Source organism: Orcinus orca, chromosome 2, assembly GCF_937001465.1.
Source record: "Orcinus orca chromosome 2, mOrcOrc1.1, whole genome shotgun sequence".
Classification (NCBI taxonomy): domain Eukaryota; kingdom Metazoa; phylum Chordata; class Mammalia; order Artiodactyla; family Delphinidae; genus Orcinus; species Orcinus orca.
In genome coordinates, this window is record NC_064560.1 from 66375128 (window position 1) to 66388592 (window position 13465).

The following is a 13465-nucleotide window of genomic DNA, read 5'->3' on the forward strand; positions in this document are numbered from 1 at the left end:
CAGTGGAATGTTATTCAGCCTTAAACTAAGGAGAGAATTCTGACACATGCTACAACATGGATAAACCCTGAAGACCTTATGCTAAGTGAAATAAGCCAGTCACAAAAAGGACAAATACTGTATGATTCCACTTATGTAAGATACCTAGAGTTGTCAAATTCATAGAGCCAAAACACAGAATAGTGGTTGCCAGGGACTGGGGGAAGGGAGAAATGAAGAGTTATTGTTTAACAGGTACAGAGTTTCAGTTCGCAAAGATGAAAAAGTTCTGGAGATGGACAGTGGTAATATAATAGCTGCACAACAATGTGAATGTACGTAATGCCACTGAACTGTACACTTAAATGTGGTAAATTTTATGTTATGTATGTTTTCCTGACCCCCCTCCCCCCCCAAAAAAAGGGAGTGTGCAGCAGTTAGAGAGAAGCGAGCTTGTTTAGAGAAAAGAAGCCGCACAGTCAGAAGGAGCATTGGTAATCTGGGCCAGATGCTACCAATCATGGTCAATGCCATTAACCAGAAGACAAACTCCTTATGCACGGAGTGTGGAAAGAATGTCAAAACATGTATCAGCGTTTTCAACCACATCCTGTATACAGTAATAGCAACACCAAGCAGATCATATTCATGTGTGAAAAATACTGTGCTTATTGTATATAAGTAAGCTGTTTAAGATATAAACTGGATTACAAAACATCTCTCCCGCTTTTTGCCCGGTTTCAGAATCACTGATGTGACAGATAAATTTACCCTGGTCTTGGGGCTATTTTTCAACAACTCCCCTGTTTCTCACTCACACAATGAGATAACTTAAAGGCCACACACACTACGTTGCTCCACCTTAAACATTTTCAGAGTGCCTGCTATGGGCCAGAGAAAATGCCAGGCCCTGATTATAAACATGACAACACACCTCTTCTCATGTTAGTCTCTTTTCTAAAAGGTGACTTCTAAGACTCAGGTTTCTATATTACTGGATGATGACCTGGTTCTCTGTACTACCGACACTCTTCTTAGCCAGCTCTGAGACTAGGCTTGGAAGAAGATTCTGATCGCCAGCGGAATTAGGAGACAGACTAGAAAGAAACAGCAGTGTTGAGACTGCTAATAATTTGAGCTTAAGAGAAAAACAAAGATAATGATTAATAATAAGCCCCTTTATCCAGGTTTTGCCCTATGGAATCTCTGAATTATTAGCAAAATACAGGATTGGCAACTGATTGAATGGGTAGGAGAGGAAACAGTTCAAAATGATTCTGAAATTTTGTTTAGCAAGTAGTTGGAAATGAGGAAAACAGAGATTATGCCATTAAATATTCACATCTTTTGGAGGAATAAGTTACCAAAAACCACTTTCTGGCTCTGACTCCATTTATGATTCTGTAGCTAAAACACAAACTTAGTCCTTTGTCCACGTTATATCTCCATGACAACCAGACCATGGACACTACAAGTACTGAACATCCAAAGTCCTGGTGAGTTATAGTGCACATGGAACACGGGATAAGAGAAGTTAATTCAAAAGAAATGTCGATCCATCCTGGTAATTTTTCATTCCTGTCACGAAGCCTGGGATCCCTTGTGATTATCTAAACCACACCTAAGTTGCGTTCCCATCAGTCTGAAAATAGAGTTGTACATATTTTCAGTGGAGAGAGAACTCTTGTTTTTGGCAGTGTTTCTGCTACTGTTTATATCTGAACATCCTAATAATACAGCTCATGGTTACACCCAGCCTTCCCAGCCATTGCCTGTATTTACTTCCTCTGCAACTGTCTCAGGAGATCTAGCCAGAGTTACAAAGCTGGAACAAAAGGAAGCAAAAACCCCTCCATCCGGACATGGAAGCCAACACTTGAGTCCAAGTCTTTTCAGGGAATCTGAGTGTAACTGAGCAGACAGGCATAGTTGTCTTCAATCCTTAGCCTCCTTATGTCTTTTGTTTGAAGCAGCATGGAAGTGTCTTAAAGCAAGTAAACTTTTTAAAGGATGTGTATTTCTCTGGAAAATGACACTGGAGTTAAAGACAAACTACTCCTTCTGTGCTTTCACTAATGAGGTCAGGTGGCCTGCCCAAACATCAAGGATGGGGAGGGGGTCATCCTCCTCCGTGAACATTTTTATTCAATGCACACAAAACATGGTTGCAAATCTTTTAACCATTCATCTGATACTCTGAATTACTAGCGACAAAGTAAGTTCTCAAAAAATCATCAGTAACATGAAAAATCATGTTATTATTAGTAGGCAATGTTTTTCCAGGTACCCAAAGTAATAAAACTAGTAAAACAGAAATGGTCCCTGTACTAAAATCAGTTTAAGTCAGCAGTTAATCCTAGATTCCGACTCCCCTCTTTCTGGTATGCTAGTTTTGCAGTAAGTTCCTGTTACTTGGTATCCTCTTGTGTTAGGAGTGGTCTCTTACTCAATGCGCTCATGAGTTAGCTACTGAACCGCGTCAGACAAAGGGTCCTATCATTCACCAACTTGTGAGGTCAATACTAGCTTTTTGAAGGATGCTGAGGAAAATGGGCATGTTGATACCAAAGGGCCTCTGCCAAGAATTAAAATTCTTCCTCATCCCATTCTGTGCACATGATTCATAGTTACCAACCACTTATTGATCATTAGAGCCAGAAGGCATATATGCACTGGGGGAGAGGGGTAACCAATAAGGTGAGGAAGAGAAGTGTGTATGCGTGTACTGGGCTGGGGGATGGCGGCATGGGTGACCAAAGGATACTATCAACCTACACCTTATTATTTAGAAAAAAATTCAGAAAGGAGGTAAGATTTCAGAGGATGCTGGGGGCTGATGATGGGAAGCAAGAGCTGATCTGAGGATAAAGACCAGTGTGCCCAGCCTTAGGGAAATCCTAAGAGATGGCTTTGATGCAGAAAAGCTACCATGAAACTAACTGTACAGAACTCACAAAGGGAACAGATCAGAATGTGGAATAAGCCCAAGAAAGTATGGGTATATAAAAGAGGATCAGAATCTTGAAGTTAATCTACAGTGAATTATTCAGATGCCAATGGGAGGGACTGGAGTTGTAAAAGTGTGATACCAAAGAGATAGGCTCACAATCTAAATTTTGTGATGACAGTCATAATTCATCTCTCTGTTCTTACCCCCATCTCATCAGCACATCAAGTATAGTTTGCATAACATGAACAAATATTAAAAGATTAACTCATTCAATTCACAAAACTTATTGCGTATTTAGTACGAATGAGGGACACTGTTTAGATATAGTGAGTAGATAAAAAAATTACAAACTCCTTACTATAAAATAAAGCAATCTTCCACAGAAAAGGAGTGAGAAAATATACATGATCACTTGAGAACTGAAGTGGCATATACACCCAATATAATTATTTAAAAAAAAAAAACCACTGGAGTGGCATGGACATATATACACTACCAAATGTAGAATAGATAGCTAGTGGGAAGCAGCCGCATAGCACAGGGAGATCAGCTCGGTGCTTTGTGACCACCTAGAGGGGTGGGAGGGAGGGAGACGCAAGAGGGAAGAGATATGGGAATATATGTATAACTGATTCACTTTGTTATAAAGCAGAAACTAACACACCACTGTAAAACAATTATACTCAAAAACACTGATTAAAGACACAAATTCAAAATGGAAGATAACTGGAGACCACTTCTGAATGACGAAAAATCATTCTAAAAATTGTGTGGCAAAATGAATTTAGATGAGATCATGCACCTGTTCAAAGTGTTGTAGAACGAATTCCCGCACTGGGGAAAAAAGTGCTTGTGATAACTTCTAAGACTTCTTCCGATAGAAAAAGTTAGATTTTTAAAAATACATATATATATATAAATAAAAATTGATATACATATTCATGTAATAAGAGGAATTGGCTGACTCAAGAGACCTAGGGTAGCAAGAAAAAACATGAACTTTGAAAACAATCAGATCTGGGGTTGCATCCTATTACCTACTATGTGTGAGCTGTGAGAACTTTGGAAAATTACTGACTCTCCGAATCTGTTTTTCCACATGTAAAATGAGACAAACACTAGGAATGATGTAAAAATTAAATGCCTGTATCTCATACCCATCCACTTATTACCACTTCAGACCACAAAGCCATTTCAACATGCCTGGACTACCATAATGGTAGCCTAAGTGACTCCCACATGCCGGAATGACCTAAAAAAATAGAGAAGTAACATATCTAAGCAAAGCAAACTCCTCACCATGGCTGTCAAGGCCCAGCCCTCCCAGGGCCTGCTTATGACTCCACCCCGCTTGCTCAGTATTTTCTCATCACAATGGCCCTGCCCATTCTTCCCTACCTCAGGGCCTCTGTATCTGCCGTTCCTTCTTTCTGGAACGCCTTCCCTTGGTATAGCTCCAGCATCTCTTTATCCTCTGGAGAACAGTTTTTTAAATGTCAGCACCTCAGAAAGATCTTCTATCTGAAATACGATTCCCATTATTCCCACAGAACACACTGTTTATTTCTATCAAATCGCTAACAGTAATTTGTACTTTTTGTTTCTCTATTTACTGCCTGTCTTTAAGCAATACGAGGACTTTAAAGACCCGTGTGCCCCTTGGACCTAGCACGTCTGACATCAAACAGGTCATTAGTATAGTTTTCATGTAGAGCTCTCAGTGATGTCACCTTCTCTGTCTCCAAAGCAAAGAATCAGAACCAAACTCACCCGTCTCATTTCAAACTGAAAATAGCGTATTTTCAGGACTCTTTGTGTTTACTTATTTGTAATAAATGCTTACTTTCTGAGAAGTGAAAATCTTTCATTGCGTAAGGGCCGTATGGTGCAAAAAAATAATACAAACACAGGTACATCTTAAAAAAACCCTAATTATGTCCTTTATTAGCTGTGGCCTTGTGGGAAAAAAATCACATCACTCAAGTCCTTTACGTTCCTCACCCTGGCTCAGGAGAATCCTCAATCTCTTCATATGAAGGGGCGGGGGAACCGCTGCTGCCTGACCAGTCAGTCTCAAACAAAATAACATACATAAAAGTGTTTTGTTAAAACTGTAAAACAGCATCTACGAGGCCAATAAGCCTGTGCTACTTTAGCCCCATTCCTGAGGGCTTTCATGCCCCATGAGAGTGAAGAGCACTGAACACTTCAGCACTATTTTAAATGTACCATACTCCTTGTGATACTCAGATTGAGATTTTCTATCCTCCCTCCCCTCTTTTCCTTCTTTCTTTTTCCCCCAGACAGGTAAAATCATAAAGAGTCAAGCATATAAAGGTTCTAAAAACTAGTCTCTCCTAAACATGAGGTCAAAAATTTTAAAACATCACTGTGATTTCACAGCGGAAATCACATTTCAGAGAAACTAAAATGAATAATATCTCGGATCAAGTTCAAAATGCCAAGTTGCCCACTGCTCTCAGCCTCGGCCTGGCATATCAAACCACCACCTGACAGCGATCATGGAAGAACAGACGCCACGCCCTCCACAGTCACAACTCCTCCACCTAGCCCCTCGTCCAGCATGGTAGTGTTATTTCACTGACTTCTGTGTCTAGCCTTCTGAGCCGTTTCTTGGCCTCAATGGACCAATGAAAAGAATTCAGGAGTCCCAAGTAATACACTGAATTGATAAATCAGTACAACAGCTCCACTAGTTCCCTGACCAGGGCGATACATTACTACTTTGCCTGGACTCCCCTGGCTCTACACCTTCACAAGTTCAGGTACTGAGGGTCTCTTGGCAACTGTGAAGCACTTGCTTGGCTTCCAATTTCCCCTGCCTTTGCCAGAAAACCGCTAAACTTCCAAAAAGTGCTCCTTGAGTCGTCCAACATTCCCAGACTCCCATCTTATGGCTGGAGGAGTCCTTACTAATTTTAGATTCAAGGATGCCTTCTGTGAGCAATCAGCCATCCAGAGTCTCCGCCCCCATCCTGCTTAGACACCCAGCATCACTACCGGGAGAAAACAAACAAATACAGCTATTAACATTCAAAGGCTAGCCCTGAAAAGCAGTCAAACAAAGCCAAAGGGGCCACTCTGCCACTTTAATAAATAGACTGACTGGAGATCCTTCCAAAGGAAATAAGGACTGTCTATCTTTCCCCTCAGAGCTGTGAGGAGAGACGGCAGAAACAACAGATAGAAAAGACTCGGGCAAAAGACAAAGACAGAGGCAGAAGGAGAGAGACTGACAGAGAAAGATCCCCCCCCTCAGATGGGGGCCTGGGGTTGGGAGGAGAGGGGTGGGGATGACAGGGACAGAGGGACACAGACATCTGAGGAAAGGGCAACTCTGAAGGTGAATTTCTCCGTCTGTGATTTTCAAGAGTATGAGGTTCTCCTGAGCATAAGAATCCATTTTAAAGCAAGTAAAATGACACTGAAACAGTAAGCGGCTCAATGCTGATTCTGAAGTCCCCACTGTTTCTGTTCAGATATTCTGCTAAGAACCTTAAAATCACCAACCCAACCCAACACTCCCCACTGTTCACACACGCACACTTCTCAGCCATTCTCCCGATACAGGGGGGCCAGGGAATCCAGCTACTGGATTCAGAGACGAAGAGTCTGAGAGCTTTGGAGTGTGGCCCCTTACCTTCAGCAACACCACGTCCACAGTCCTGTCCACCTTGGAGATGTCACATAGGCTGTAGCGCCTCTTGTGCCGTTCATACATTTTGTCCAAATGCAGAAGAGAAGAAGTAAGATGCAGGAGACGTACCCACTGTCAACCTGGGGGACCACCGCGCTCCCGCAAGTCCAGAGCTCCAAATTTCTTACCGTGAGCTGGAGGGGAGTTATGACTTCCAGACTTCTTTATGTAGAAAACCCTCAAAGGGTCAAAAAATGAATTAAAGAAAACCAAGCAGAATCCCAATTCCTTGAACGGACTGAGAACTTCCTGGCCAACTTCAGAGCACTGGGATGATGAATTTACAATTTACAATTCATAATATGAACAATAAATGCTTCCAGATGCTATACCTTAGGCAGATCTTGACCGAAAGAGAAGCACACACCATTTCCATCACTGGCGATAATTCCAGTGGAAAAATTAAGAATTAACCGGCTACACATAACGGCTGACGCATGTGGTGGAGTAGCCCAAAGCAGGCAATAAAAATCCAGTATGTACTTTGTCAGGAAAAGAGAAAGAGCGAAGAAGGGAAGACAACTCTAATTTGAAGGGATGATAGGAAAAAACTCTCTCATTAAATCCTCTTCTTGCTTATAAAACAAAGACAAGGAAAATCAATTTTTCCTTTACAGGAAAAAAAAAAAGTTGAAGCTCTGAGATTCTGTTCAAAGTAAAGAGTCTTTAGTCAGCCTCTTGCTCGCCAGGCGGTAGGGCTTGCTTCTGATTTCAGCTGAAAATATCTAATGACAGCAGAGCGAAAGGAGGGGAAAAAAAAAAAAAAAAAGACCACTCCTCCCTTCTTGCTCCCTCCCTTCTTGGGCGCTGGCCCTTCCCTACCCCAGAGCCCTCACCCCTTTTCCCTGCCTCTCAGGAACGTCACTACTTGCCCTTTCAGCCCTGCACCAGCAGCCTCGGAGGCTTGAAAACCTAATGGCAGTGGTGGGAACGTGATTCATCCACAGACGAAGAAGGGAAAAACAAGGCTTCCTTTTCCAACCCGTTTCCTCCTCCTCCCCTTTCTCCTCCTCACGCTGTTCCCCATGAAAAAGGCTCTGTCAGGCATTTCCAGATGTACCCCAAGCGCTCTGATGTCGGGGGAGGTATGGTAATAAAGGGAGGGGGTGTCATCCTAAACACCACAGGCAAGTTCAACACACTTATCTGTTCCACGAAACTGGGGAAATTGAAACTACACAAGGCAGACACTGCATCTCCCTGCCAAATGCAAGTCAGTGATTTAATATGAGAAAAATGCTAGCCAATATTTCAGGGCTATGTTTCCAGGATCCAGAAGGGGTTACAGAAGTGACTGACAAGGCTTAGAAATCATCAAGAGGTCAGCTTTTTTTTCTTGGCAGAGAGGAAGGGAGGGATGGGGAGGTGGTAGGAGGAGCACTTTAAAGAAAATTTTAGAGGAAAGGAGTAGAATGACAGGCACGTGCGTCAGTACGTTGTGTGGCTAAGAAGAGTCACCTGGCTGGGACTTCTTCCCCCCTTGAAGGCCACCACTCACATTGACTGAGCCCGGAGTGTGGCTCTACCACTCTGTGCGCCCGCTCTCTTACTATCCAAGAGCCCTCCAGCCCCACCCTAGCCAAGATTCTCAGGGGCAGACCTGTTCTAGAATTCATTTTCTTACCTGGGCCATAAATGATCTGGGAGGGAAAGGAGGAGAAGGAACTGAGGGGGACAAAAAGGGAAGAGTGGAGAAAGGAAAACTCCAAAGATGTTCTCCTTCGAGGAGCATTAGGCAGCTGGCATTTTCCTCAAGTGGCCAGAGGAGTCCTTGGCTAGAGTGTAAATGAGGGGACTCAAACATCACAAGTGGAAGGAAAAAAGAGATTTAATACTTAAATTTCTGTCAATATCACAAACAGAGCTGGTGAAGAGGCTTTCCAGGAGCTATGAAAGGGGTAGAGAAGGTCTGATGAGTCACCATCTCCTCTGGCCAGGCATTCAAGTAGCTAACCAGCTCAAAGGAGAGCAAGGCAGCGAATCCTGCTAGTACGCATCCCCCCCTCTACCTAACACACCGCAGCCGCTGAGCCCAGTCCCACACTGTTCCATCCACCGCAGGGAGGTAGATAGCCCCTCCCCTTCCCCACACGCCCTCGGTGAGCCTAGCTCTGTGATGCTACCAACGTGGACAGTGAACCAGATGTTGCTTTTCATTAGAGTGATGATGGGAAACAGTAGAAACAGATGATTAGAGAGAGATTAGAAAGTTGTAAATAAAATTCTAGCTCAGGCTTACCAAAAGGGTGGGAACCTGTCCGGGGATTTACAACTACTCTGAAGCTATGTGGTCTAGGGCACAAATCAAAAGGTCCTTTAGGCTTTAGTGTAGGGGAAAATGGATAGTTTATTATCTTTTCTGTATGAACTTTCACCAAGCAATAATTTAGAACTCTCCTTCCTCCCCATATAAACACAAAGCTGCCACCCCTCTGTCCTCAGTATGGTTTATTCCTCACTGCTGCTCCCTTCTGTTTTAATTAGAATCAAATGTTTCCTGCTTCCAAGGTTTCCAGGCATCTCCCTAAGGATCATAGATGCTTTAATCACCACGGAGCCTTTCTATTCCCAACCTCGTGTAACTCCTGACTTAAATAATCTATATTGATTTAACAGATATTTTGTGCCTTGCAGCAAAGGCAAACAAAAGAAACAAAGAACAAGGTCTCTGTCCTCAAGAAGTTTATATAATTAGAAACCTCTTTCAAAGTTATACTATTGTCTGAAATGGCCAAGATTACTGTTTTGAGACAAACAGATTAATTTCTGTATTTCGGATGATCTGCTGGTTTTGTGCTACAGGCTGGAAATCGAGACTTCCTACCTTTTCTGTACACATAAACATATTAAAAGGATTTGGAATTGTCCTTGAGTATTCTGTTCCTTCTTGGAGAACAAATTCTCTGGGTAGGGAACACATACTCTGGGTGGGGGGAAAGAGTCTGTTTTGCTTTCCCCTCTGGATTTGTTCAGCACTCTCCACAGAAGACTGAGTCTGTAGTCCAGTGCTTTTGCTGCTGATGTGACAATTCCAAGTTTTTATCAAAAACATCTGGAACCACTGAAGAGTTACTCTGTTAGGATTTTGAAACACAGAAACCAACCATTTTACATCCAAACCATAGAGCTGATACCTATGAATTTTCGCTTTAAGAATATTCTCCTTTTCTTTAATTTTGGGAACTTGTAGTAAAATATGTTTACTATTTACAACCTCTTACAATAGTAATTATTCACAAGATTAATCATATCTCCCTTCTTTCTGTGTCCTCCATCCCACTCTCCAGCCACAACAAGGAGCCCTACGTTCTTCAATAGAAGCTTCAAGTGCTTAAAGTCTGTTCATACCACAGGCCCAACATATACTCTTAAGGATTCCAGAAAATGAAGTATAAAAATACTTTATGCATTTGAAGTTAACTAGAGCATTTCTGTTCATGAACTAAATTTTCCCTTGATATTTAACTCTTAAGGTCTAACCCTTACCCAAATTATTTCAGCATTCTTATGGGTCAACTCTACTTGGCTCCTTTTGTTTCAGTTAAGGCAGAACCCTATCTAAAGTCTCACAGCAAAGTTTCTGAATTAGGACACCACTTAGTGGGTATATGAAAGATCCAAACAGAACACAAAGGCCAGCAAGCACTGGGGTGGGGAGAGGGGTGTCTACTGCTACTAAAACATTTGTCCTGTACCCCAAAGTGAACATAAAGTAGTAGCATGTCACTGGCTAAAAGACCCACCAATGATCAGTTTTGTCTCTGCAAGGAGCACAAGGTGAAAATCAAAGGTTCTTTCCATTCCTAAGTGTGCCACTATCTCACTGAGCATCCTGGGATAATTAGTTTGACTCTTGGACCTGGGTTTCCAGAACTGGAAAATGAGAAGGGCTGGACACTAGATCGTATCTGAAGTTCCTTCTTGATCGGATATGGTCAGTCTGAGACTAACAAATCTTTATCACTTGCCATATAGCTCACAGGATGTGGGAAGATGCAGAGGAAAAAGAAAAAGGGATTGAGAAATTCTCGCAAAATCTGTTGTAGAAAACATAGTATATTCTTGCTTAATTATATTTTCCACCTCCACTTTTCATGTGAAATGAAAAGGAAGGAAACGTCTACCACAGTCAACAATTATCATTAACCTATGATTTCAACTAACTTAAAAAATACTGAGTCATCCAGAGCTACACATTTGTTGGTAGCAAAGTTTACTAAAATATAGATAAAACATTGTATTATTTTTATTATTATAGCCTCCATGTGAGCAACTCCAGTCTGCTTAAAATAACAGTCTGCTCCAAATAAGATGTTTGAGTAATTGAGAGAAGACGGGAATTATTTACAACAGCTGCATTGTTTCCAGCGAGGATTTCCTTTTTCATTTCAATTTAGGTGTTTAAGCACTACTGGTCCAGGAGAGGAAGGCCTAGGGCCCCCACTCCTCTGGCTTTTCTTCCACTCCCAGATTTGGAGGTTCCAAGAAGGTTAAAAGAATAAAGGAGAAGGGGAAGGCCTAAAGGGCAAGCAACGGGTCAACCAGCAATTCTCCTCAAACTACCATCTGGCAGCAGCAGGCAGCTCCTCTGCTTTAACCCTTTCTTGACTTCTTCAAGAAGAAACCTTAACACAATTTAGCTGGTAGCAGCAGGTTGTTTGACAACAATAACATTAGCAAAAAGTAATTAAGATGGAAGTAAGACAAGACAAAGCTTTAAAAATGTCTCTTCACCAACCCGTGCTCCTCACAGGAAATAGGTCTCGGGGAACAAGCACACAAATGTTAAATTTTACTAAAATTACCAACAACTTGGTGAAATAAAAGGCAGGAGGAGGGGAGAAAGGGAGAAAGCCGAATCAGAATTCATCTGGAAAAGTGGTGATAGGATAGTTTAACCTCTAGGACAGGTCTTCTGGGGCAAGATTTATGAATAACAACATTCACTGAGTGCTTCCTGTATGCCATGTGCTTCCACATGTACAATTTCACTTATTCCTCATAAAAAGCTACAGGGTGAAACATCACTGTCTACAGATGCAGAAAAGTCCCACTCAGAGTTTAAGTCAGTTGTATCAGGTCACACAGCTAATAAAATGAGTCTGCATTAAACTCGGTTCTGTAAATCTTTTTTTCCATATGCGTCTTATTTTGCCTTGAGTAATCCCCTAAACTGAAAGAAATGAAACTATCATGGAGAAAATGTAAGTTAAAATTTGAGGAAAGAAAACTGAGAATTCGTTACTCGTATTATTGGCATTCTTACATTTGATTTTATACAAATGCCAAAGGATAGAAAAAAATTTTATTTTTTCAATAAAAATGACAAATGGTTCCTAATTTTAGAAAGTACAGGTAGAAAAGTGTGTCATTACATTCAACGGACTCAACTTCTTTGCCAACATTTTAATACTTGATATTTAATTTTTTTAATAGCTTCTCACTATTGGTAATATGTTATAATAATCAGAATGAACACATCCAGCATAGAGACTAAAAGATTTCTGGATACTGACAACTGTTCTCTAGGTCTCCTTTAGAATGAATGGGTGTACTGTTCCCAGTTCTCCTCTTGGGAACAAACATTAGTTACTTCTTACGGCAGCATTTCAAACATCTGAAGATACTTATTACGACTCGCTACCCTCCCCAAAGCTTCTCTTCTGGATCATGGTTCGCACAACTGTTCCTCATGCCACAGGGTACCCGACTGAGGGCTCTCAGTTAGTCGGTGTCCTTCTTGTGATGCAAACACCAAAACAAAACCCTCTGGTGTTGAGTACACCGGGATGATTAAGATCCAACTGGCTTTCTTAACATGAATACCACACCATTAGAAGTATATAAGCTTGTGGTGAAGTAAGTCACTTCTCATATCTTTTCTTAGTTGGACGTGTCAAAACAGGTCTCCTCCATACTATAATCTTGTGATTTTATTGTAAAACTCACTTTACATCTTTCCTTGTTTAAAGTGTACTAGATAATTTGTAAATATTTAATTTTTTAGGTTGAATTTTCAGTTTCCCAACGAATGTGGCTTTAAAATACATTAGTATTTTAAAAACCTAGACTGCTTAAGGATGCTAAAAAGGGCAAATTTACTATCAGTAACAATTAAACAACCAAGAAGTTTTACATGGAAAATCCATAATACTGTTGTGATTGTAAACTACAACTTCTCATGTGTCACTGTCCTGAATCTTCAACAAGCTTTTCAGTAAATGAAATTCATTCAATCATTAGACAAATATTCATTGAACACCTATTTTTGGCACTGAGAATATAACAGAGAACTAGAGAGACATTAAATAGTTACAATAGTGTGTGTGAGAAGTGCCAGAATAGAGGAATCACAGGGTACTACAAGAACATCTCCCTTCAGATGTAACATAAACATCTGTGTCTGGAGCTCGGGAGAGCAGCTGCGGCTGGGCACACCAATTTGGAAGTCAACACACAGATGTGACATCGAGGAAACAGAAAGAAAGAACGGTAAACAGTGCCAAATGCTGTGAAAAAGTCAAGCCAATAAGAGATCTGGGTTTTGGTATGTAAATGTTTCATGGACCTTGCTTGGTGAGGGCAAGTTCCGGTGCAGTAGTAGAGTGATGAAAGCTGAATTTCAATATTCTACCATTTCACAGGGGAAAATTTAAGTTCTGCCTGTACACTTTGTTTGCTTTTTCCAGTTTTCTCCTAAGACATTTTACCCTTCAGACAAAGTGCCTTAGTGAATCATAAAAATATGGTTGCTACAGGATGGCTAACCTGGAAATAAACACTTTAGTGTGTAAAAAACTTTCTGAGGGGCTTCCCTG

General features: G+C 41.3%; 1 protein-coding gene across 11 annotated transcripts in view; it reads right to left on the bottom strand.

Moving 5' to 3' along the window:
* Positions 1–13465, bottom strand: part of AKAP13 (A-kinase anchoring protein 13) — a 343183-nt gene that overhangs the window by 111040 nt on the left and 218678 nt on the right. The window contains exon 1 of one of the 11 annotated variants that reach the window (XM_033414840.2): positions 6591–7350. The exons of the other annotated variants lie outside the window; for them this stretch is intronic. Within the exon in view, the coding sequence (XP_033270731.1) occupies positions 6591–6671 (81 nt within the window). The 5' untranslated portion in view covers positions 6672–7350. Of the gene's footprint in view, positions 1–6590; positions 7351–13465 lie in introns of those variants that run through there. 11 annotated transcript variants of the gene reach the window in all.